The sequence below is a fragment of the Lissotriton vulgaris genome, chromosome 12 (assembly GCF_964263255.1).
Source record: "Lissotriton vulgaris chromosome 12, aLisVul1.2, whole genome shotgun sequence".
Classification (NCBI taxonomy): domain Eukaryota; kingdom Metazoa; phylum Chordata; class Amphibia; order Caudata; family Salamandridae; genus Lissotriton; species Lissotriton vulgaris.
In genome coordinates, this window is record NC_141700.1 from 784,361,683 (window position 1) to 784,385,442 (window position 23,760).

The 23,760-nt window shown below is 44.7% G+C and overlaps 1 protein-coding gene across 4 annotated transcripts in view; it reads right to left on the reverse strand.

The window, feature by feature from the left end:
* Window positions 1–5,866: 5,866 nt before the first annotated feature.
* The window catches only part of LOC147678715 (phospholipid scramblase 3-like), a 121,355-nt gene continuing 103,461 nt past the window's right edge, over window positions 5,867–23,760 (reverse strand). For 2 of the 4 annotated variants that reach the window (XM_086946172.1, XM_086946171.1), the window contains 2 exons: window positions 20,158–20,286; window positions 5,867–15,376 (listed from right to left, as the gene is read on the reverse strand). In XM_086946172.1, the coding sequence (XP_086802298.1) occupies window positions 15,314–15,376; window positions 20,158–20,286 (192 nt within the window). In that variant the 3' untranslated portion in view covers window positions 5,867–15,313. The remainder of the gene's footprint in view (window positions 15,377–20,157; window positions 20,287–23,760) is intronic. The other 2 variants (XR_015302494.1, XR_015302493.1) reach the window with 2 other exon arrangements.

A 23,760-nucleotide genomic window follows, 5' to 3' on the forward strand; every position in this document is an offset into this window, starting at 1 on the left:
TCGATGCTGCAATGCTCCCTTAGTGACGAGTTAATATATTGTACTGGACCCCTATCTTTTGACTTTCTTTTATATTCTTTTTTTTAAATAGAGGTTCGCTTCTCTGCTGTGTTTGCACTTTCTAATATGTCCCCGGTTTGCGTGTATACTCTAAGGACAATGTGGTTACCTGTATGGTGTTTGATTTGGCCTGAGGCTGCCTCCAGGTGCTACAGAATGCACTGATGTCACCTTAAATGCACCCCAAATCCTGTCTGCGCATGTTATTAATGTTTCCTAATCTCTGTTCTTATTCACGCGGCATTAACAGGCGAGGTTTATAGTGAAATTCATTTTTATGAGTGGAAGGGGGAAAAAGACATGCAAAGAAAGTTGAAATGATGAGCGCCAGTACTAACTGAAACACATTAAGCCCTCCTTCCTGTAAGACGTACATTGAATTCATGAAATGCTGCTAACCATTACCAACTAAAACATGCTTGCCTTCCTGGAAGATGTAGAACAACTAAAAGGCCCCATCCTTCATGCAAGACGAGCAAAAGCAGCTGAAATGCTGAGTCAGTTTGCACCATTTAATCACATTGCACCTCCCACAATGCTCATTCGTGCAACAGCTGTCTTTGCCTCGAGCCAACGTCCAAAAGAAGTATCCTGGTGGGTGAGGCAAGGGCTTCCTTAAGTGATCTGATTAACTTAATGGCCTGGTCACGTGCACATAAGGTTGCTCGCTGTGTTGGTGTAACATGAGCCCCAATTTCAATAAATGTCCAGAGTCAGGCGCACAACAGCCATTGGACTCAAGGGCTTCAGCCCCCTCCCTTAAGCGAGCCCCCGCCCGCCCCCACCCCCCGGTCGTGTGTGTCAGCCCGGGATGCACACCCTCAAACATACATCTTTAAGGCTATTTTGCAACTCGTCTGAAATCTCTTTCCACAGTGGAAAAGACAGGAAATGTTCAAGGGCGGCAGTAAATGTTTTTCCATGGTGGGGAAAAGGGGGTGTAGGGAAAGGGAATTTGAAATCAGTGAGCAAAAGTTTTCATATGCAAATGTACGCATGTATATCTCCTCATGCAAATATCGAATTCACACAAGTTTAGTTGGAGTTAGGGTTCCAGGTCTACTTCTGTAAAACCCTGAGAATGCACGAAAGGTGTAAACCTGCACCATATGCAAGGGCGTATGCCAGCAGGTAAAACGTAACTTACTTTAGGAATTCAGCCCATGATTTATTTTTTTGTTCCGTGTATGGCTCCCAACAGATTCTCCATTGTTTATATTTTTTAATATTGGCATTCATAAACACATTTTGCTAAATGAGACCTTGAACAAGTGGTAACATTGCCCTGTAGATAAACATTTTATTTTTTCAAGTTTCACATTTTCGTGTAACTTTTATATTGAAAGCAATCACCAGTCTTGCTTTCTGGCTTCCTCAGGGACTTATCTGATTAACTTAATGGCCTGGTCACGTGCACATGAGGTTGCGCTCCTAAAAGTTCGCTCTGTTGGTGTAACTTGAGCCTCGATTCGAATAAATGTCCAGAGTCAGGCGCGCAACGCCCATGGAATTCAAAGGGCTTCAGCCTTCTGCAATCACCCCCCCAGCCCCCCCCCGTCCATCGTGTGTGGCAGCCCTGGCTCAGACGGCTCCTGGGCAAACACACAGCCGCACCCGAGCACTTAACAGGTCTTTTAAAGACCTTTTGTTTGTTAAGGTGGCATTAATATCCCCCCTGCTTAGAGCCCTTGCAGCTCCACTCTGCCTTGTGTTGGAACAATCAGCCCCCCAACGAATTTTTTTCTTTACCCCCCCCCCCCCCCGAATTTGACTTTAGTTGCGCCTCTGTCCAGGGTGATCAACTGAACCAAAGCCATTGGGCTGTGTATGGTGCCTTTCGTAGCAACTGACGGCGAGCAATCAGCAACAAAAGAAACTGGGGGCAGAGGAGGTGTGGAGACAACTGCACAGCTAGGAGCACTCTAATTACCCTACCTGAACAGCGGGATGAGGGCGGACGGTTTATTGCAATTACTTGGATTGTTTTTTCGTATTGCTTTAGCGCCCTTAAGTGGCCAAACAGTGCAATAACTGTAAATGCAAATAATGTAAAAAATCAGCGATACTCGGTTTAAACCGAGTCAGCTGATTTTCAGCCGGTAGTGTACTGTCGTTGACAATCGGTTTTAACCGAATTCCAGACAACCTATCTATAGGCAACCGCGTTTACCATACAAGTCAATAGTGCGTAAAATGTAGGAAAGTTATAGGTTTCGTAGACTTCCGACTGGACTAGAACTTAGCCATTTAAAACTAGGACACTAGAGGTGTAATCCACTATAGGAGCACTGGAGTTAGATTGTTACCTCACCCACAGGAAGCGGGTGCATAGGTGCCAAAGTGTGTCGGGTTTCGTCGTGAAGTTCTATGGAGCCTGGAGATGAAGATGCTGCAGGCGGCCGGAGAGAAGAGTCCAGTTGGATCCAAGGGTGGATCGAAGATGTAGAGTACCTGAAAGCAGAGGGGACAGAGTTCAGGTCACTAGCCAGTGACCAGCGAGGAACCAGGAAGGAACCAGGTGATGTCGGGTTGCAATCAGGGCGAGGTATTTGTCTCCGCTGCCACGTGGACCAGGAAGGATCGAGGATGACCAGCTGGTGAACACGAGCTGTCCCACAAAGGCTTTTGCTGTCGGCAGTGTCGATACTCGATTCGGAGTCACCAAGCCTTGGCAAAGGCAACCCACGCAGGACTCGGAGATGTCTTCTTGATAGGACCGGGAAGGTCAGATCGATGGCTCCTTTTCAGGGGAGCTGGGGCCAGTCTGGAGCAACCAGACCAGCAGTGTAGTTTTGGTGTTTCGTCGTCACAGAGGCCACTAGCCAACGGGCAAGCGACTGGACAATGCGTCGTGCAGGAAAAGTGCAAAAGGGCCCCACACAGCACTAGGAGAGTGTGGAGAAGTGACCTTTGGAGCACAGGCTGCTCGGGGCTGGGGCTTCTCAAACCCCAAAGCACAGCGTCGAGGGAACCTCGGGGGCTGCACAGGAAGCACCTCGTCGACTTTTCAAGATGGCCGGTCCCATGTCTCTCATCGCCTCCACGGGTCTAAGCTTTGCTAGGACTGTGGCTCGGGCTGTTGGAAGTCTGGGAGTCCTGGTCTTGTCGGTCTCTGTCGCTCGAGCTCCGGCGGGAGCAACGGCAAAGAAAATCTCGCCGCGCTGATGGTGCCTGCTTGCACAGGGTGGCCACTCCTTGACCACAAGGGAGATTCTTCAGTCTTCTACGTTGAGTAGGATGTCGAAGGGTCCAGAGTTTCGTTTCAAAGTTTTAGTCAGGATGATCTAAATTGCATTGGCACAGCTCCTACCTTTATTCGAAATCAAGGGGCTGGATCACCTGCTAGGTCCCTCCTATGGGTGGGACCCAGAAAGGGGTGGTTACACCCCTTTCCCTTTGTCCAGTTTCACGCCAGAGCTGGAGCTGGAGTGCCCCAGCACCGGTTTGAACTGGGCTATGCATGGGACGCCTTGTACGCCACAGGCAGTGTCTAGTTTTATTCAACCCTCCCTGCTACAATCCACTATCTCCTGTCTGGGGTGGTGTAACACCTCCCTGTGACAGGATACCATTTGCCCAGGCCTCCCCTGCCGGAGTTTTGGTCAACAGCAGGAGGCCAGACTTGTGTCTGTGGAAGCAGCATCCATTTTGTGATGCTGGGGCTCTGGTTAGATTTAACCGCGTTTAAGCAAAGTAACATGTCTTCTCCCTCTAGAAGGGTGGAATGCTACCCCGCCGCCAGAACTGGCGAGGGGGTAGTATTCCAAAGGGTATGACACCTTACACGACATGTTTTGATAAAGCCAAACCAAAGTTAGCAAGTAACCGCAAGGATTATAATGCACTTAAGAGTATATAGTATGGCATTATCCCAGAACAGCTAAGGGAGTTGGTCCCGAAAGCTGCAGACAGGCTCAGCTCATGCTACAGCACCATCTCACATAAAACCAAGCACTCTGCCTCCAGGATTGATAAGGCCTGCCATAGAAGTGACTTATAGGTGTATATGTGTCCAGATATAGGTTTAGATATAGGTATACTATATCTAAGCAAAGGGTGATTACACGACCTTGCCCCAGCTGAGTGATCAGCCAGTTGTGTCAGTTTGGATAGCCAGCCAGGGGTGGCAAAATATATGCTGCACCCCCTGGTAGGCCTTGGATGCACCTATGCCCTGGGTACCTATAGTACACTGTACAGGGGCTGATAAGGTGACCCAATGTTCAATTGGTTATGTACCTAAAGTACATGGATGTGAATTTAGAGAGAGAGCAGCAGGCTGTGGGTCTGATTAGCAGGCCCACAGCCACATTAAGTCAAAAACCAGTGAAGCAAAAAGCAAAAAATGGGGTGACCATAGGAAAGCAGACCCTACTCTCCTACACTCTTGATTTTGCTTCCTGGTTACTTGGCCAGGCTTTCTAGAGCCGCCATACTATCGAGGCAGCGCTCTCGTGTGTGCATGTACCCAGCCCATAATATTATGGCCGCTGCGGCATCAACACCATTTACAATGTCTGGCTGAATGCATTTACAGCGTAGTTCCCAGGGCTTTATCGTCACTCAAACGTGCAGAGAGATGTAAAATGTTTACAGAAGAGATCGCTGGCAGCGATAAAACCGTCTCTCCTCTCCTAAACAAGGCTGAGCAGAAGCATTTGCTGTTTGTTTGCCAAGATGACTTGCTTGTTACACGCCTTAACTATAAAACTCTTACGCAATACTTGGAGCAAATTTATTTCTGAAGTTAACGCCCTTATCCAGATGTCATATACTTAATCAATGTTGCCAAGGAACTACCTCTGTGGCAGAAGTCTAATTCATCTAACGTGCCTATTATGTCATCATTCCGGACATGACAGAGGTGTACCTTGGTGTTTGCTTCACCAAAACGTTTTTTTACGGAGCTTAAAGAAGTATATTCGTATGTACGCAATAAAAATGGTTTCTCAAAAAACAAGTTATAAAACTTTTACGGAGTTTCTTTAACTTATGTTGAACAACTGCTCACCAACTTTAAACTCACAACAAAAATATTATTAATCACATAAGTGAAACCAAATGTATTTACAAATGCTTGTTTTTTTTATGCCACTGGCAGATGCACATTGATATCTTCGGACCCAATGCCAACCTTCCACGTAACATCATCCTGCCAAGATGATCAGGACTTGCAGATGGTTTTTTTTATTTGGGGATTTTTAGCTTGCTGAACTTTAATTTTCTACAGCTACAAAACTGTTGGTACAAGAATTCTTATACTCGCTACGTAATGTTTCCCAGGAGGGCGGCCTCCGTATTATCAAAGAAGAAGGGGCAAGGATGTGACTGGGTCATTGAAGGAACAAGAACTCCTGTTCCTACTGATTGTTTCATCATGCAGGTTGAAACAGTATACAATCTGGTGATATCAGTTGCTTTGGGTAAAAGGGATATTGTCATAGAATATTTACATATAATTACCACAAATTAAAAGTGCTCCTTTTTTAACAACACTTTTAAATAATGTCAAAATGTAGGTCTGTTTCCTTTAAAAGCTGTAATATTTTCATAGGAATTTTCTAATATTGGGTTTGGGTGATAAATAGCAAAATATAACTTCTTAAATTTAAAAAGAATTTTAGATTGATGAACATCCATAAACTTTTTGTAAGTCAATTAAAAAGGCCCACCTTATTTTAAAGTTGTAAATGGCCTTCATGAGTTTTAGAGCAGACGGAGAGGTTATTAAAACGTAACAAAAGTTATTCAGCATTTTTAGAATAAATTTCCTAGTTATAAAAATACACGTTAAGAAAAACTCAGGCTTGTTTACTTAAAATGTTTAATAATAATGACATTGTTATTGTATACGTTTTGGTACGATAATACACAACTATAAAAAAGGCACAATCCATCAAATGCTTCATAACAATCTTCAAGCAAACTCTTCTTCAGCTTTTAGTAGTGCATCCAGCTAAACAGAATTTAAGGCAGTTGTCGTATTTCAAAGCTGTGCATTGTTTTAAAAAAAATGTCTACAGATTCAATTTTTAAAATAGAATTAGTCTGTAGTCTAAAAAAAGTAATATCATATCTAAATACAGCCAACATAACAGCTGAATCTGCTTTCACTTGCACTTATACAAACCCATTAACCATAAAACCAAGACAGCAAGAATCTGACCTAGGCTAGCCAAGCAATACCAACTTTTAAAAGGTTTTTTGACAAATCAATCTAAGTTTTTTCCACAACTCCTAATAAACTTTATAAATGTTGCCTTTGAAGTAGAAAGCAGGAGTTTCCCCCCAAGTTTAAGAATTCTCACACAGCAGAAGTTGGAAATGTATCTTGGGCCTATCTTAGCATGTCACTGACTCTGATCCACCTCTAAAAGTTATTCTTCTCCCTTCTCTGAAGGCGGCTAGGATCTGTTACACAGGTTTAAAACAAATTCTGATCAGCCTCTGAGCCCCCTTCTTACCCAGAAGCCTTCATGCACGTAGAACATTCAATAGGAAACAGAGCTCTATTCAGGTTTGTGGGCATTTCTTTGTGTATATACGAAGTTAATCCAATAAATACCACTTCTTTATGTTTCCAGTATCTCAGCATGGCTAGCGTGTACATTCTCACATAATCGGATAAGTGTGTTATTTCACGGCTGTGCAGGAGCACAGAAAAGATGGTACTTCCTGAAAGATCCGAAAACAAACAACATTTCCCAAGTATCTGTTTTAAGAATGAATACCTTACGGAGACACTTCTCAATGTGTTTTCCTAAAATGAACTGAAATTTGGACACTATAAATGGGGTGAAGGGGTAGCACTTAAGGCTGTTAGATATGAGGGACAGGGTTTAAGAAGATGGGTTTAGGGATTGGGGTTTGGAATATAAGGTTAAGGGTTTGTGGTATAGGGCTTTGAGGTATAGCGTTAGTGAATAAAGAAACAGGGCTACGGTTTGGGGTGAAGGCTAAAGAGTAAAGTGATACAGGCTGAGAATTAAAGGGTAGTGGTTATAGGTTTGGGGTATAGGGTTGTGAGCTAGGGATATTGAGGTTTAGAGTACAGGGTTAGGGATTAAGGGAACAGGGTGTCCCGTTTAGGGTTTAGAGGACAGTGATTTGGGCTCAGAAACTGAGGGTTAGGATTTGGTGTAAAAAATTAAGGATTTGGGTTAAAGGTATAAGGTTAAAGGCACAGTGGTACGGATTAGGGGATAGAAGTAAAGCATATACAGGTTATGGCTAAGGAGTTAGTGATGAATTGTAAGGGTTTTAGGGTACAGGTGTCCTTGGTAAAGAGTTAAGGGTATATGGTTATGAGCATAGAGGTGAAGGATAGGGGTTAGAGAGTGGGTACGGGGTTAGGCATTTGGGGTATAGGGGAGAAGATGCAGTGCTTTGGGTAAGGATATAGGATTTACAGTGTAGGGTTGAGGGTACACGGTTAGCCACTAACATGACACCTTTTTCATGTCACTGTTTGAAAGGTGTTTAAGGTGTTTTGAGAATGTTTGTTATTTTTAGTCTTTCTGTTCAAAATAAAATAAAAACAAAGTGTTGCTTTCTAAAGTATTACTGTACTTAACCCATTTCAGTGGAGCGCACTACCAACTTAAAAGGGATGCAACTAGACTTGTTAAAAATGAATACCACTCCTTAGAGAAAAATCCAACTAACAAGGTCAATCAAACAGGTATATCCGAGGCAGAACACGGTAAAAGCCTTTATGTATTTATAACCGCACTGAACAGATAGCGTGCTATGTACACAGAGACTGGAATTGGATATTTGTATATGAGGACATACCAGATAACGTGCACAGTAACGCAGAATGTGGTAAATGGTTATTTCATGTCTGTACAGGAGCACAAAACACATCTTGTGTAAAGGGGGCACAGTGCTGTATATATCTTACAGCAAAACACACTAGGGTCTTGACTCGTTACTCAGCGCGGCTGAGTCAAACTATACTAGAAAGCAACACAAGCGCCACTGCTGAGAAAAGCTATTGACCAACAAAGCTCAGTACATATGGGTGTTTAGAATGAAGCATAAACAACCTGCACAATTCTTTAGCAACTAGGAATTTATTCCTCTTTCAAAAATCTTTTTCATTGTTGATAACACATTATTTTTTAGTGCATGGAAAAGACAAACATTTTTTATATATATACAATGAACAACAATAACATGTAGCATAATATTTACACACTTCCAACATACATGGCCTTCCAGTCATACAAAACACATGCATACACAGTGATCAGTAAAACAATCAAAACAACAGATAGACACAAAGAAAGTGAAACCACGTATCGGTCATAAATCAGTTGAAGGAATCCCTTGGAGTTTTAGAATTTTCTAAAGTCTTTTTAACTTAATCTCTGAACGAGAATCCACTTCTCTGAAAGGTGGTAAACAAACTTGTTTTTAGCGCAAAACTTGTAGACCAGATACGGGGAAAGGATGGTCGACGCGTTTCGAACCCTTATGATTAATGGGGTTCTCCTCAGGACCTATACTGGTTCTTTAGCCATTGAACCAGACAACTAAGAAATTCGAAGATGGAAGATCAAGGCAGGAAATTCAAAAGGTTTCACCGTGGGGTGCATTCAGGGGCTGCACTGACGTCGGCGGCTGGCTTGACGTCTAGTCCATGCTTCTCATTAGTCGCGGAGCGAACTTGCTGCTTCGCCTTTTCTCCGCGGGTGAGCAATGGGTCCTTCCATTCTAAACACCCATATGTACTGAGCCTTGTTGGTCAATAGCTTTTCTCAGCAGTGGCGCTTGTGTTGCTTTCTAGTATATATCTTACATACATTTTAATAGGACCCGAGAATAGATATGATGGTGAAAAGCAAAGAGTGTTAATTAGGCCTGGTCTATTTTTATTTGAGTGCAGAATAGATAACTTCGATATGAGCGCAAAATGTGATAAATGCTTATTGCATACCAGTATAGGAGCACACTAAGGGTCGTTTGTAGATAAGTAAAGAATATATTTAGTATATGTATATCTTAACAGTGGCACAGAATAGATCTCATGCAAACAAGCGAAAGGTGTACTAAATGAATATTGTATATAACAGATAACAGGCCTCTAGAACATGAGCAGAACAATTGGCAAATGCCTCTTGTGTGTCTGGAGAGGAGCAGAGCGAAGATATCTTATACATGGATTTATTATATGGGAATCCTGTCTTAGGTAAAGAAGGACTGCAGTTTACCTGTAAATCAAAGTATTAGATGGTTAGTGATGGAGAGATGCTGAAGACATCTTGGAGCTATGTTTAGAAGTCTGCCAGACAAACCTCAAATATAAGTGTATTAGAGTGTTGGAAAGATCTCGAAAATATGTGAATAACAAGCTTTTGCAATGCAATCAGTCACGCATTTGTGTATATTAGAGCTATTGGCGTTGTAAATGATAATGTTTTTTAATTCTTTTTTTTATTCCAGTGGAGGGATCCTCGAGAAAAAGAGTTGGAGCTATTAGCATTGTAAGTGTGCTGCATTTAATCTGGAGATGTAAACTACCTATATAATTTGGCTTCTGGAGATGACAGCAACATTTATCCAATATTACTTTATACATGAGGCGATCCGATTGTGTACAGCCCCTTTGTACGCAGGAAAAGATCAATTGAGATCTGCTTAATTGCATCAGGTGCAGCATTGAAAATGCACTTTAGTCGGAGTACGTTGTGCCTCGCTTCGATACCTTCTTTGAGTCCAGGCTCTGAAATATCGTGTTCCTGCACTCCGCTAATGTGAGCATTTACGAAGAAGAGGTCTCATGTAGGATGAATAGGTTGGTGGAGTGATAGATGTTGGTATGAATGCTTGAATGGATAGATACCTGTATGCACATATGGATGGATATCTGGGTGATTAGATGAATGAAAAGATAATAGGTGATGCATGGGTAGGATAGTTACAGATGGTTGTTATGGAAACAGACAGATGGACCCAATGGCAAAATATTCATTACAATAAATTTTAGTACTTTTTTGGACTTTGTCAGAACTGGACACATTCTCTATTACAAATGTTGAGCCCTAAGTGCATAGTTAACTGTATGAACAATGTTGTTATTGAAACTGTTTGTGTATCGCTTTTTGTAATTCCACAGAGACAGTAATGATAAACAAGGTCATATTCTTTTTTTGGGGGGGGGGGGGAGGGAGGGGGCATGGAGCGATTAAGTGATTGCCCAAAATTACAGGATATTTAGCTGAGACTGGAACCTGGAACCTGGTTCCTCAGTTCAGAAGTTGGCAGCTCTGGTTGTAATGTCACATCATCTCCCCATCTAGAAAAGCATGCATGTAGTATCTTCCATACAAAGAAAGCCCGCTTCCACACTACACGGATATTCGCTGTTGTCATTATCAAAAGAATAAAGTCCACTTTGGAAATTTTCCTGTAAAAATACACTTTTCAACTCGCCACAGAAAGAAAATAGGTTTTTGGTATTATCTCACAGATATTGTACTTCCTGTTGTGAAAGCGCAGACAGCAGTTGCAGCCTTTCTACAGGGACAGCTTTATATGTTATGGTAAAACAATAAACCAATCAGGGTTCTTACAGAGCATGGCTAATGACCCATTCGGGTCTCAAGGCATGGGGGGTGGAGGTAGTTCTGCAGTTCAGTCGAAGAGCCCGGTCTTGATGTCCTTCCTGAATTGAGGCAGTGAGGGTGATTGCCTGAGATGTAAAGAAAGAGTTCCAGGTCATTGCGCCGAGGTAGGAGAAGGTTCTTCCTCCAGCCGTGGTCTTGCGGATCCGTGGTATGGTGGCCAGGGCCAGGTTGGAGGAGCGGAGGTGTCTGATGGCAGTGTAGAAGGAGAGGCGGTGGTTGAGGTATGCAGACCTGATGTGGAGGGCCTTGTGGCCATGCGTGGGGAGCTTGAATGTGTAAATGTGGGATTCTTGTAAAGCGCACTGTTACTCTACCCGAGTGGCCTGGCGCTGGAGACCGCTGGGGAACCCATCCTGGTTTTCCCTGTGAGATGGTCCCTTTCTGGGTATCTCCAGGGTGCAACCAGGCATCCCCGGCGTCTGTGGGGGGCCGTTGTAGAGATGAGGCAAGCTTAATGCCCAGAGTTACCGAGTGTGTTCCCTGGTTAGAGTAGGCACTGAGGCGAGAATTATCAAGTCCGTTGACCCCTGGTCCACGACCCTGCCGCGTCGGGAATTGAACCCTGGTCCCGGGCCGTTCTCTACTTACAGGTCTGCCGCCTCTAACCAGTGAGCCACACCTCTTCACTAGGTGTGGCTCACTGGTGATTCTTTTCTTGATCAGGAGCCTGTGGAGGTTTCTCAGGTGATGGAGATGTGGCTGTGGCAGGGGAAGCCAAGGATAAGACCTGCGGTGGCATTCTGGATTTTTTGCAATTTCTTTTGGAGCTTCTGGGTGGTGCTGGCATAGAGTGCGTTGCCGTAGCGGAGTTTGTTGCTGATGAGCGCCTGGCTTACCGTCCTTCTGGACTCAGTGGGGATCTACTTAAAAATATTTTTGAAGCAGGCGGAGCATGTGGAAGCAGGAGGATGAGACGGCGTTGATTTGGGGGTTCATTAAGAGTGAGTAGTCAAGGATGATGCTGAGCTTACATGCGTGGTCTGTGGATGCGGGGAGCTCCGGGCGCTGCGGGCCACCAGGGTTTGTCCCAGGCAGAGGGGGTGGTTCCGAGGATGAGGACTTAGGTTTTGCTGGAGTTGAGTTTGATACAGCTGTACTTCATCAATGTATTGACTGTCTTCATCTCATTATGGAAGTTTTTCTTTGCGGATGTAGTTGCGTCGGTGAGGGAGAGAATCAGCTGGGTGTTGTCGGTGTAGGAGACTATGTTTAGTCTGTGGTTTTTGAGGATGGCTGCCAGCGGGCCATGTAGATGTTGAATAGGGTGAGGCTCAGGGAGGAACCTTGAGGGACTCCGCAGCTGATCTCTGTAGGTTCTGAGGAGAACTGTAGACGCCTGACTATATGAGAGGATCCACTCTGCGGCTTTGCTGCGGATGCCGGTGTCATGAAGTTTTGCATAGAGGGTGTAGTGGGAGATGGTGTCGAAGGCTGCAGAGAGTTCCAGGCGAATGAGGACTTTTGTTTCGCCTTGGTCGAGGAGATTGCATATGTTGTCTGTTGCAGTGAGGAGTGCAATCTCGGTGCATTGGTTGCTTCTGAAGCCTGATTTGGAAGTGAAAACACACAAACTTCGCATTACGGCAAAGTGAATACACATTTCTACGTTGTGGTGGTGGGAGTATACACTTGACATATTGTCCCATTATCACATGCTACGTGCAGTTCACGGAGTCAGATGGAAAGTTCATACCATCCCCAATAGAGGAGAGCACACAGCTCCAATTATACAGCAGACATGCAATCTGAGTAGAGCGATCTGAGGGGGGACAGCCCCCTCAGCTGCGAGCACCACGTGTGACTGTGCACAGGCCAGGAGATTAGTCTGAGCGGAGAGGACAGGACAGTTATTATCTGCTGTTATTACATTCCGGCTGCAGAGTTTTAGCTTCCAGGAAAATAGCTGCAGGCATTTGAATTGCAAGGCTTTCCCCAGAGCTGCTGTGGGGCAGAGACGAGAATGTGGTGAGAAGTGTGTCCATCAAGGGGTTAGGGAAGGAGCATAGAGGGACAAAGAAAGGGAGGGAGAGGGGAAGGACGGCGGCTGTGCGCACATGTTCCTGCTTCTTCCAAAAGCCATTTACTGGAGCTGTATTGGCAACAATGGCAGATAACATGTACCGAATTATGCATTCCGATTAGATAGCTCAGTGGGTTAAGCGCATGCAGCAGAGATCTGTGCTGTATGCAGATCACAGCTTCGCGTTGTTGTGGCATGTCCAACTTTTTCGTCTTTCCGGGTTCACTCCAGCTGGGCTGGATGTCACTCGGTAGCCATGAAACCAGTCAGTTCATAGAATGCGCTGTGGTTAACACAACACCAAAGTACTAGTATTATTACTACTGTGCGCCAGCACAAGCAGGAACTCACCGGCGGAAGCCTGGGTCACGACAAACAGGTGAGTCTTACACTATCGCCGGTGTGAGCAGCTCAGAGGTTGAGGGCCGACAATAAATGGAATATGCCGATATCAGCCACTGGATGCAATGCCAGAGCCCAGGACAAACCCTGAACGGGTAGACCGGAGGCTCGTAATAAATGGTGCAGGTGGAGAGATGGGAACGAGAGCGGCCGTAGGACCAATTCAATTAAAAACATAGTGCGCCGAAGAAACGATAAATAAATCAAAGAGCATGGGGACATGAAACAGGGGCAGTCCACACGAAAGTGAAAAGTACACCCAAAGGTGGGACAAGAGCAGCATTTTATGAATGAAAAGAAACAAATTTAGAAAGGCATTAGAAGGAGTAAATGGAAAGCAGTGAGCGTGGTCTAAGCACCTAGAGTAGAATGCAGCATGTCGAGAGACAGCGCATGTGCACTGCATAGGCTCAACCTAAAAATGCTAAGATATCTTGAAGATAAGCCTATAAGAGTGCTAGAGAGACCTTAACGATCTGACTGCTGGCAGGACCTTGAGGATGTGTGCATGAGAGTGCTAAAGAGACATTAAACATGTGTATTACAGGGACAGCAAGACATCATATGTGGTTGTATTACAGGGTTGAAGAGACCTCTTTTATACGTAGCAAAGAGTTCTACAGAAGTTTGGAGGTATGCATTTACAAAATGATGAGGCCATCTCATAAACATGTTGATGTGTCTACGATTGATGGAGAGGTTTCTATGTGTATAGAGTTGTTTTGAAGCACTTTTGAAAAGGTTTTGTTTGCGTCAAGAGACCTGAATGTGCCTATCACTTAGGTGCAGTGACAAGGACCATATGCAAGTATAAACACATAATATGTGAACATGATAAATTTGACCACAAGTATGTAAAAAATATCTAGGCCCCGACTGAGAGTCAGGTGGGGATGCATTCCAGTGTGGAAATCCACTTCTCCCTATTACAACTGGTGTTCCCGCACCCGGATTCTTCTGGTTGTGTGAAGAGCGGACCCAATATTAACTAATAATGAAAACCGGGCAATAAATCCGGTCCAGCAAGTGAATCCCTGTTCTGCAGGGTTTAACCATTAGCTGTACGGAACTGGCGAGGTGTTGACCGTACTGTACTGATTTTACTAGTGAAAGTCTGCCATCAAACCAGTACAGTACAACTCATAATCGTGGCCTCAGCAGGCGTGGCATGGGCACAGGTGCAGAAAAGAAATGTGTGTAGTAGTGCAAAAGAGACCTGAATGTGTGTACAGGACTGCCGAAGAGACAGTTGTGTGGGGGTTTGTGAAGGAGTGCCGAAGAGACTATGTGTGCACATGTGTGTATGAGTCGACAGGAGAACTAAAGAGATGTTTATCTATGATCTGTGTGGAAGGATGTGTAGGAATATTCCAGGGACATATGTATATGTGTGTGGAGACTGAGACACATGTATTTCTGTGTGTGGAGGAATGCTGAGGAGACAATTACATGTGCATGTGTGGGGGAGGGTGATTAGTGAGGAGTACTGCAGAGACCATGTGTATGCATCCACGTGTGAGGGGTTGTAGAAGGGCTTAAGGGACCTGTGTGCATGTATCCATGTGTGAAGGGCTGAAGGGACCTGTGTGTATGTGTCCATGTGTGAGGGGTTGTAGAAGGGCTGAAGAGACCTGTGTGTATGTATCCATGTGTGACGGGTTGTAGAAGGGCTGAAGGGACCTGTGTGTATGTGTTCAAGTGTGGCAGGCGGAAGGAGCACAGAACGGACCTGTGTGTATACATGTGTGAGGCAGGTGTAAATGAGTGCTTAAGAGATGTGTTTGTAAGCGTTTAAGTGGTGGGTGTGTCGGTAGGAGTACTGCAGTGAACTGCATGTGTCCATAAAGACACAGACATTTTACAGACTCCCCTCTCCTGCTGGGTCACAGGATGTCAGTCACTCATTGAAATGGCACTGAAGAAATCAGATCTGTGTCCTTGGCCCCTGCGGCTCGCTCAAGCCATTCCTACACAGGAAGCCAGAAGATAAAGCTACATCCCCAGACTCCCCACCTCCGCCTTGGGCTTGGTATTTTTTGTGCCCGACACAGATCAGAACTTTTCTTGTCGAGACATCTATGCTTGTAGGTGTGGGAAAGTAGTTTGATGAAAGGAGGGGCAGCAAGAGGCAGTGTGCACCAGGATCCAGTCTTCTCCAGTATTCGCTCTTTCTCCAGCGTAAAGAGAGCTTAGGGTTAGTTTAGTGGCGGTTGTGCTGCGCGTCTCGCAACATCTTCATTCTCCGATTGTAAATTTCTGCATCCTGAGAGATGACAAGAGAACAGAAGGTGAGATACAGGAGTCTGGTGAGATGCAAGTGTCTAGGGCAAGAAGCATGGGAAATGAAAACACCTAATGTAAAGTTTAGTCTCAATTTGCCATCAACCAGATCCCTCACTTTGCAGCACACTGGAGGTTGCATTCTCCATTACCATGGTGAACCAATTAACTTTCACCCTGGGGACCGAATTTCCAATCACCCTGTGTACTGCATTCTCCCTCAGTCAGATGACCGCATACTCCCTCAGTCAGGTGACATCATACTCCCTCAGTCAGGTGACATCATACTCCCTCAGTCAGGCGACCACATACTCCCTCAGTCTCAATAACTCTAGTGTCTGCATTCTCAATCACCCCAGTGTCTGCATTCTCAATCACCCCAGTGTCTGCATTATCAATCACCACAGTGGCTGCATTCTCAATCACCCCAGTGTCTGCATTATCAATCACCCCAGTGGCTGCATTCTCAATCACCCCAGTGGCTGCATTCTCAATCACTCCAGTGTCTGGATTCTCAATCACTCTAGTGGCTGCATTCTCAATCACCCCAGTGGCTGCATTCTCAATCACCCCATTGTCTGCATTCTCAATCACCCCAGTGGGTTGCATTCTCAATCAATCCAGTGGTTGCATTCTCCATCACCCTGGTGGCCCCCTTTTTCCATCACCATGGAGGCAGCATTCTCCATCACCCCAGTGGTCCCATTCTCAGTTGCTTCGGTGGCCACATCCTCTTTCACCATTGTTGCCTCACTCTGTATCAACTTGGTCACCCCTATTCCAGTTCCCCTGTGGGTCAACTTCCCCTTTGGATAAGAACAGCCAGACATGAGAGCTCTAGTGGTTACTTATGCTGTCTTTTCTGAAGACAGAGAACTTCTCGCCTTATCCACAAAGGACATCTAAGAACAGGCCGGCTGCAATTCACATTACTGCTTCTGGAAGGTCACTAAACCAGAGGAAAGGGAGGGAGAGCAGGAAACATACACAGAGCGAAGGTTGTTTTTCGGTTGAGACAGGATTTCCTGTTAAAAAAACTATAGTGTGATGGCCACACGATCAGGCATGACTAACATTTGTAGGATCGCTGTAAACATCTGAGCCACAGTATGAATCCCAAAAGAGTTTTTCTGAATATGTTTTTGGGCAAATAAGGTCTAATCTTGTACTCCATTTTCTTGCGAGTAGGCTCACGTCTTAGAAGGGGCTATCTGAGCTCCAGTCTCCACCTCCAGAAAAGACCAGCCGCCCTTATCTTTCGTCAATTGTAGCCACCACATGACACACTCCGTCTCATCCAAGTCATTCTGGTAAACACCCTGTATTGTCCCTCAAAACTGATATTACTCATAATAGTACACATTTTGAGAATGCTGTTTGATTTTAGTGTGTGTATGCAAGGTTTCTGGGCCCAGGCACTAGCCCTGGACAAAATTTCAATTATGCCTGAGTACCCGGAAGTGATTTTGGTAATCCTGTGTTATTATTTGACACAGAATTACTGATAATAACACATTTATGCCCAGTCATGTAATTAACAGCAATTTGGGGGGAGGGGGGGGAACATCCTACAACGAGGGCACATTTAGTGAGCAACTACTCGCGCTGCAGCTTATGTTCTGTTGCATTTAACACTATTTTCTTAGAGCCGAATGCATCTTCACAGCCATTCTGGACTTGAGGGTGCATTTTGCGCCAAGAAAACAGCAATAAATTCTGGGAGTAAGTTGGGGGAAAATCCGACCCTACGTGCCTATTTAGCGAGCATGAGTAGCTGCTTGCTTTTTGCTATCCATTTTTTGTTGTATTTAGCGATATTTCTTAGCACAAAACGCATCCGTGCTTGCGTTTTTTCCTCCCAAAAAATAGCGCTAAAGGCAGATTTACTCTTCTGTTGTTATTACGTGTTATCTTGGGGATCTACGGGTTGTTAGGCGTGATTACGCTACACAGAATTGAGTGAGTCGTGCCCACCAATACTAGCCACTTGATTGTGCCTATGGGGGTGTGTATGTGCCAGGGCGAGGAAGTTTGTGGGTACTAGTGGAGCCTCTGATCTCTCAGAAGGGTACTTTGGGAATCACAGACTCAAGCCCTCCCAGTCTTTGAAGTTGGGTTCCCAGGATAACCCCCTAGACATGTGCACATAGTATTTCCAACCCGGCCTTCTCGCTGGACGAGAACAAATGAGCAATTTCAAAAAGATACTCACCAGATTAACTATTAGTCCCAAGAAAAAGAGGTGGGATGTCCCTTTCCATGTCAGAAGATTGTGGCACCCTTGCCCAGATTAAATACTAGCAAGGCAGTCATTTTGGGCATGTCTTGTTTGAGATCAAAAGTGTGCCCAATGAGCAAGTGTCTTTGCAGAAGGAACTGTAATGTTCCATTGAGTTACAACCTGCTGAACTCTTGGAGCTGCTGTCTGGGGCATGATGACACTGTCCTCTGAAGAAAGGCTGCCATTTCACGTGGTGAGTTGTGGTAAAGTGAGCACACGGAAATTGTACAAGTGGTTGTGCCAGTCTAAAGAAGCCTTAGGTGATGAGGGGCCAACCTGAGTGCTGTGATCAATGCCAACTTTCATGAAAAACCTAGTTTATACGCTACAGTTGCTTTGATCTCTACTTCAAGAAGCACTCAACATACTTCAGTAGAAGTTGGACCCACCCACATTCCATGCCAACCTAGGGGAAAGCTGACGCGTCACCTGCTAGAAAGCAGGGTGTACATGCCTGAGGCCAGGTTATTCTCCAGTGCCTTCCATAAAAGCTTGAAGCTATGGGCCACAATGAGCCAGAAATCTGTTCTTCCTTGCCCACCATGTCATTTATACCAGCCCACAACATCAACTTGAGTTGGGGGGCAGATGTCTCAAAGCTAAAGTGTCCCACCATCCCTTAGTAAAGTATAAGCATATGGGTTTAAAAGCTATGCTCAGGGCTTCTTGCAGTCTGCACTGCCAGAAGCCAAGAGGCAAGCATTACATTACACCAGAGCTGGCATAGAAGATGTTATCAAGGTGAAGATGACTCCATACTAGTTTTTGTTCCTACATGTCCCCGTCCCAGTCTCCTACTGGCTGGCTTCTCACTGCTCCTTCCACCCTACGTGAGATTCGACACCCTCAGTCTTGCAGAGAAACTGCCTTTACCAAATCAATAGCCTGGCGGATATAATTCAGCCTCCGGCTTCTCCACCAGCAAACACTCACAACAAAGCACAGTGGGCCAGATGTACCAAAGCTTTTAGCCTTCACAAACACTCTGATTTGTGAAATTAGAACATTTGGTATCCACTAAAAAGTTATTTTGTATGTACTAAACCCATTTTAGGACACAGTAAAGTTTTAAACACTCCTAAAATCACTTTAGAAATGGATACCGAATCCCAATTTGGAGGAGACGTATTGTGGGCATTCCTTCAAAGTTGCGATTTGGTTTCCTGTGTGTCAATGGTTTGTGACTGCAATTTCCGTTGCATATAAGTGATACGTTACAAACTCCCAAGGTAACACTTTCTCAAAAGGGGATGAGTTCTCTTTGGACCCCTTGCCCGTAGCAAATTGGAATGGCAGCTTCAAGTGGAGGAGGCAGTGGCCCAGATTCATAACTTGATTTTTTTTTAAAGCAATCCCATTTTCTTTGAGGAAATGGAGCAGCTTCTATAAAAAAAAGTTTTCAATTTTAAAAAGAAATCACAGGAATGGTGGTCTGAGGTCTCTTATTAGCCACCATCTCTGTAGATGTAGCCAATCGCAGTGGGTCAAAAATTGTGGCCTGCCTCATTAGTATTCTCTAGGTAGGTCGGTCATCAACCCACTACGATTTCTCAGTATATAGGTCGTTTTGCAAGTTAAGTCAGTGTGCAATATTCTACCAGGTTCTTAGTACCCCATGTCCAGTATTTTCCATTATCCTAAACCTAAATTAACTATTTACCCTATTTAAGGGCTATTTGGGTTATTTAGACTGGTGCAGGTCGCAGGCCAGGTAAGTGGCAGCTATGGCTTACTGTTGAGCTTCTCACCTGCCTGGACTGAAACTCTCAGTCACATCAGAGCAGCCGGTGCAGTAGCTCCACTGCAGACTCAATGACTCACCCGGTAATTGCCATACTGTTTCTTCCCGCTCGGCATTGCTTTTTTTTGTTTAAAACAATTATTCATTGTCTCTAGAGCAAGGGATTCTTTTTCCCCTAGGCATCAGAGACACTGAAGGGGTTCCCTACCGATGACCTGTATGCCGTGCATGTGTTGCATTGCTTGGTGCTCCCAAGCCGGGGAATCCAGTGATTCCCCTAAATAGTAAATAGTTAAAGTAAAACGTGCTCCTGGTGAATAATAAGTGAGGTTAATATTTAAAAGAGAATCATACTTCTAATGATACTTAGACATCCCTTGATGGATCTTCAAATGTTTCATTATCCTTTAATACTATATCCTGTCCCTTTACAAACCTTGCACAAAGTTGCGCATTGAGATCCATCAGAGGAGTAAAGTTGAGCTGATCGTTGCCTCGGAGACCCTGCTTATCCAATTGTGTAATCAATGGGGAATCTACTCGGGGATGTCCAGCCACTGGGTTTTAAGCCAAAGACCTGTGCTCACTCTCACCCTAGCCCATCCACCTCCCATCATCCTTTAGAACCTGATTTAGATCTCGGCAGACGAGTCACTCCGGCACAATGGTGACGGTTTCCAGCAGATGGGATATCCTGATCCCATCTGAAAGCCGTATCCCTTCCCAGGCGGACAATACTCACCAAGAAGAAAGATGAGCCAATGAGTACAGCCTTGATATTCACATCCAGGTCAAGGGGGAACTGCACCGTGAATTGGCCGCTCTCCCGGCGAATCATGCCCACAGTCTGGGTTTCATCGTTGGACTTCACCTGTGGGCAAACGGGGTGAAGAAGAATCTTACCAAAAGGCTAATTTCACCTGGAGCACCTACCACACCATCACCTTGTTTACATCCACAACAATCCAAATCAAATTCTGTACAGAGCGTGTTGTCATTTGTGCCCTCCGAACGGGATGGCCCTCCTAGCACTCCCACTAATTGGACTGGGGAACTCACATGATTTTGTTCAGCCAGGCAACAACAACTCTTAATGATATACAACAAACATAGATGAGGGGTTGTGAGCATATGTTCCTCCTTTCCAAAGGTGTGTATTCCGGTCAGTAGGGTAATTCCTTATTAAAATACAACACAATAATACAGGTTGATTTGAGTGAGAATAGTTCTTTTTATTCACCACTTGATTGAATCCATTTCACTCATTTAAAATTTTTCACAGAATAAGTTGTTAGGGAAAGAGAACAGAAGACACATGTTTCGCCCTATGTGGCAAGTAGAGCCAGGGCTTTCTCAAGGCTGTGAAGGAAAAGAAAGAAATGTCAATATTAGGGCACAAGGCTCCCAGGAAAAGGGGACACTAGCCGAGTGTTGGAGTGAAGTCATTGCTTGACTGTCCCCCCAGTCCTTGTCCTGAATCCATACTGGACATCTGACAGGATGGAATTATCAATAGCTATTCCTCCAATCTCAGCAAAGCACCCCAACCCAGGAGTTTAGCAGATGAATTCAGGAGGGAAATTTGCTCAGGTGGCCCTAGCCAATTCTACTCTACAGCCTTCTAAGAGATGGTGGACTTTGGCACCTGCCAGCCCATCTAACAATCTAAGGGCCAGATGTAGGTTGCCAAATACCGGTCGGTAACGGCTGATTTCGGCCGTTACCGACCGGTATTTGGAGTTTGAGATGTAGGGGGCCAAAATATTACCAATTTGGTAAATTTACTGAATCGTTAAATTTACCGATTCGGTAAAATACTGATTCGGTAAATTTACCGAATCGGTAAATCTAGATGTAGGTGGCACTGGAAACAGTGCCACAGGCCCTTAAGAATTCGTTATTTGCCACAAAATAATATTTTGTGGTAAATAACTAATTCCAGTGTACATGCACATCTGTGCATGTACACCTGTGCCATGTGGCACACATACATGCCCTAAGGGCATGTATGCGTGTCACATGGCACACAAGCCAGAATCAGGGGTGCAACAGGGTGTCAAAGTGACACACTGTTCCCCTTGACAAATCGGTAATTTTACAGAATCGGTATTTAATGATTCGGTAATTGCCATTGATTCCTATGGGCCTCAAGGCCATTGATTCCTATGGGCCTCAAGGCCCATAGGAATCAATGGCAATTACCGAATCGGTAAATACCGATTTGGTAATTACCCAATCTTAACGATTCGGGAAATGTTACCGAATATTTACCTACATGGCATTTACCGACTTGTAAATACCGAATCAGTAAAATTCGGTATTTACGAATCGGTAAATGCCATTTACCTACATCTGGCCCCAGGTAGCCACCTTGAAGCTGTGGTGAACATGCAGTGTGCACCATATCCAACCCCTAGCGTGCTCCGCACCAACTGTAAGTTAATGCAAGATTGGGTGCCCAGAAGATGGCATGGGTGCACTGAAAGTTGGGGTATTCATGGTGGCTCAGGGGAGGAATGGGGTACTTTGCTGCACAGTTTAATGACACAGGCTGATGCAATGCAAGGCCTATACCACCACATAGGACTTAAAGCTATACATATCAGAACATGGCACAAAACCTTCAAGAGTGAACGTGGGCCTGATCACTTGGAACAATTGAAGACTTGATACAATTAAAGTTAGAACGGCTTCAGCGTACTTAAAACGTACAGGATTGAAGTAAAACTCCTACAAGAAATCACCTAACACAACGACACAAATGGGCGGCCGGTGATTTTATTCAGCATATAGTGCACGCGTAAGAGGGTAATGATCTTGAAAAGGAAAGGTTTTCTGTTGAAAACAGACAAGACTCGTTGAAACCCAAAGTGAATATTCCTAACAATTCAGGGACCAGTGGAGGAGCTACACGTCAGTCTTATTAATGCACCTGGACACAACACTGATCATCCAAAAATCTACGCAAACTTGAACAAGGTATTCAGTTAATTGAACACGCAGACAATATTATGGGGTGGGGACTTTTCGAAACCATCCAAAATAGTGAACTGGGCAGATTGAAACAGAGCAAAGAGGACTGTCTGGCACTGCTGGATAAAATTCCTTAAATTATGGACCAAGACAAATGGATAGATAGGTGGCAACAAAGATACCTGCACTCTTCTGAATTTACCTACTATTGCTCAGCACATGATGAGTGCTCCTCTACTGACTATAATGACTGACCACTCATGAAGTGGGCCTCTGGTTGAGGGACTGCCAGTATATGTGTGGTCCTCATCAGAGCATTCCCCAGTGTTGTTGGGGCTGGACAAACAACCCTGAATAAGTTGAAACACACTTGCACTGCCACAGGACTTTTTTTGCCTCAAATGTAGAATTATAAATTGCACTGCTTCAGCTCAATCTATCGATTATTGGGTGCACAGAGCCCAGGAGACCACACATCTAGAAGCTGAAAGGGAGTCCCCTAGGAATGATAATAATGAACCGGATGAACAGACCTAGAAAGACAATGGATACGGTAAAGTGCAACATACAATCATGACGATGGCTCACATGCAGAATGGGTCTAGCAAATCTATTTCTCTCTATGATTCCTGTTAGGAGAACCCCCTGACTTCCAGTAGTCTCGGAACCCAAGGCTGCCGCTCAGCTCTCCCGACCGGGCGTGAAACCAATGATTGATCTGGTTATTAAAAGTGAGAAGACAAGAGCACTTCAAAGGGAAGGAATATACTAAGGGGGCCCTGGATGCTTTTTACAGAATACAGAATGCCCTGAACACTACTCCCTGAGAACCTGAAAGAACCTGAAAGAACTCAACATCATGCTAGTGATATAAACCCACAGCCCATCTCATTTACTATCTCTGATATATATAGATTGGCCATCACTACTCAGCCGATACCTCACTGTGGTGTGAGGCGCTGATGGGAAAAAGATTTGGAATCACTTTTACTCTTTTAAATTGATACAACACTATACTATACACATCCCTCCTACTGGTATATGGTCTACCTGAGACAGCTGAACACACCAGATGTGACTAGAAGGGACAGGTTTCATCCACATGACCTGGGAGTGCTCTTGAGAAAAGCATATTGGGGTGCGATATTCATGGAGGATGGAAATACGCCATACCATAGCATCTCGCCTCAGGATTAGGACCACTCTTGGGGTGAGATGCTTCAGCACCCTAGCCCTGTCCTTAGCAAAGCGGAGAGTTGCAATGTGTTGGGCCAGAGCCCTCTCCTCAAGACAGAAGACTGGATCCAAGATCTGATGCCACAGATACTAAGGTCAACCTCCTTCCCCACAAACCCGACCTAAAGATAAATGG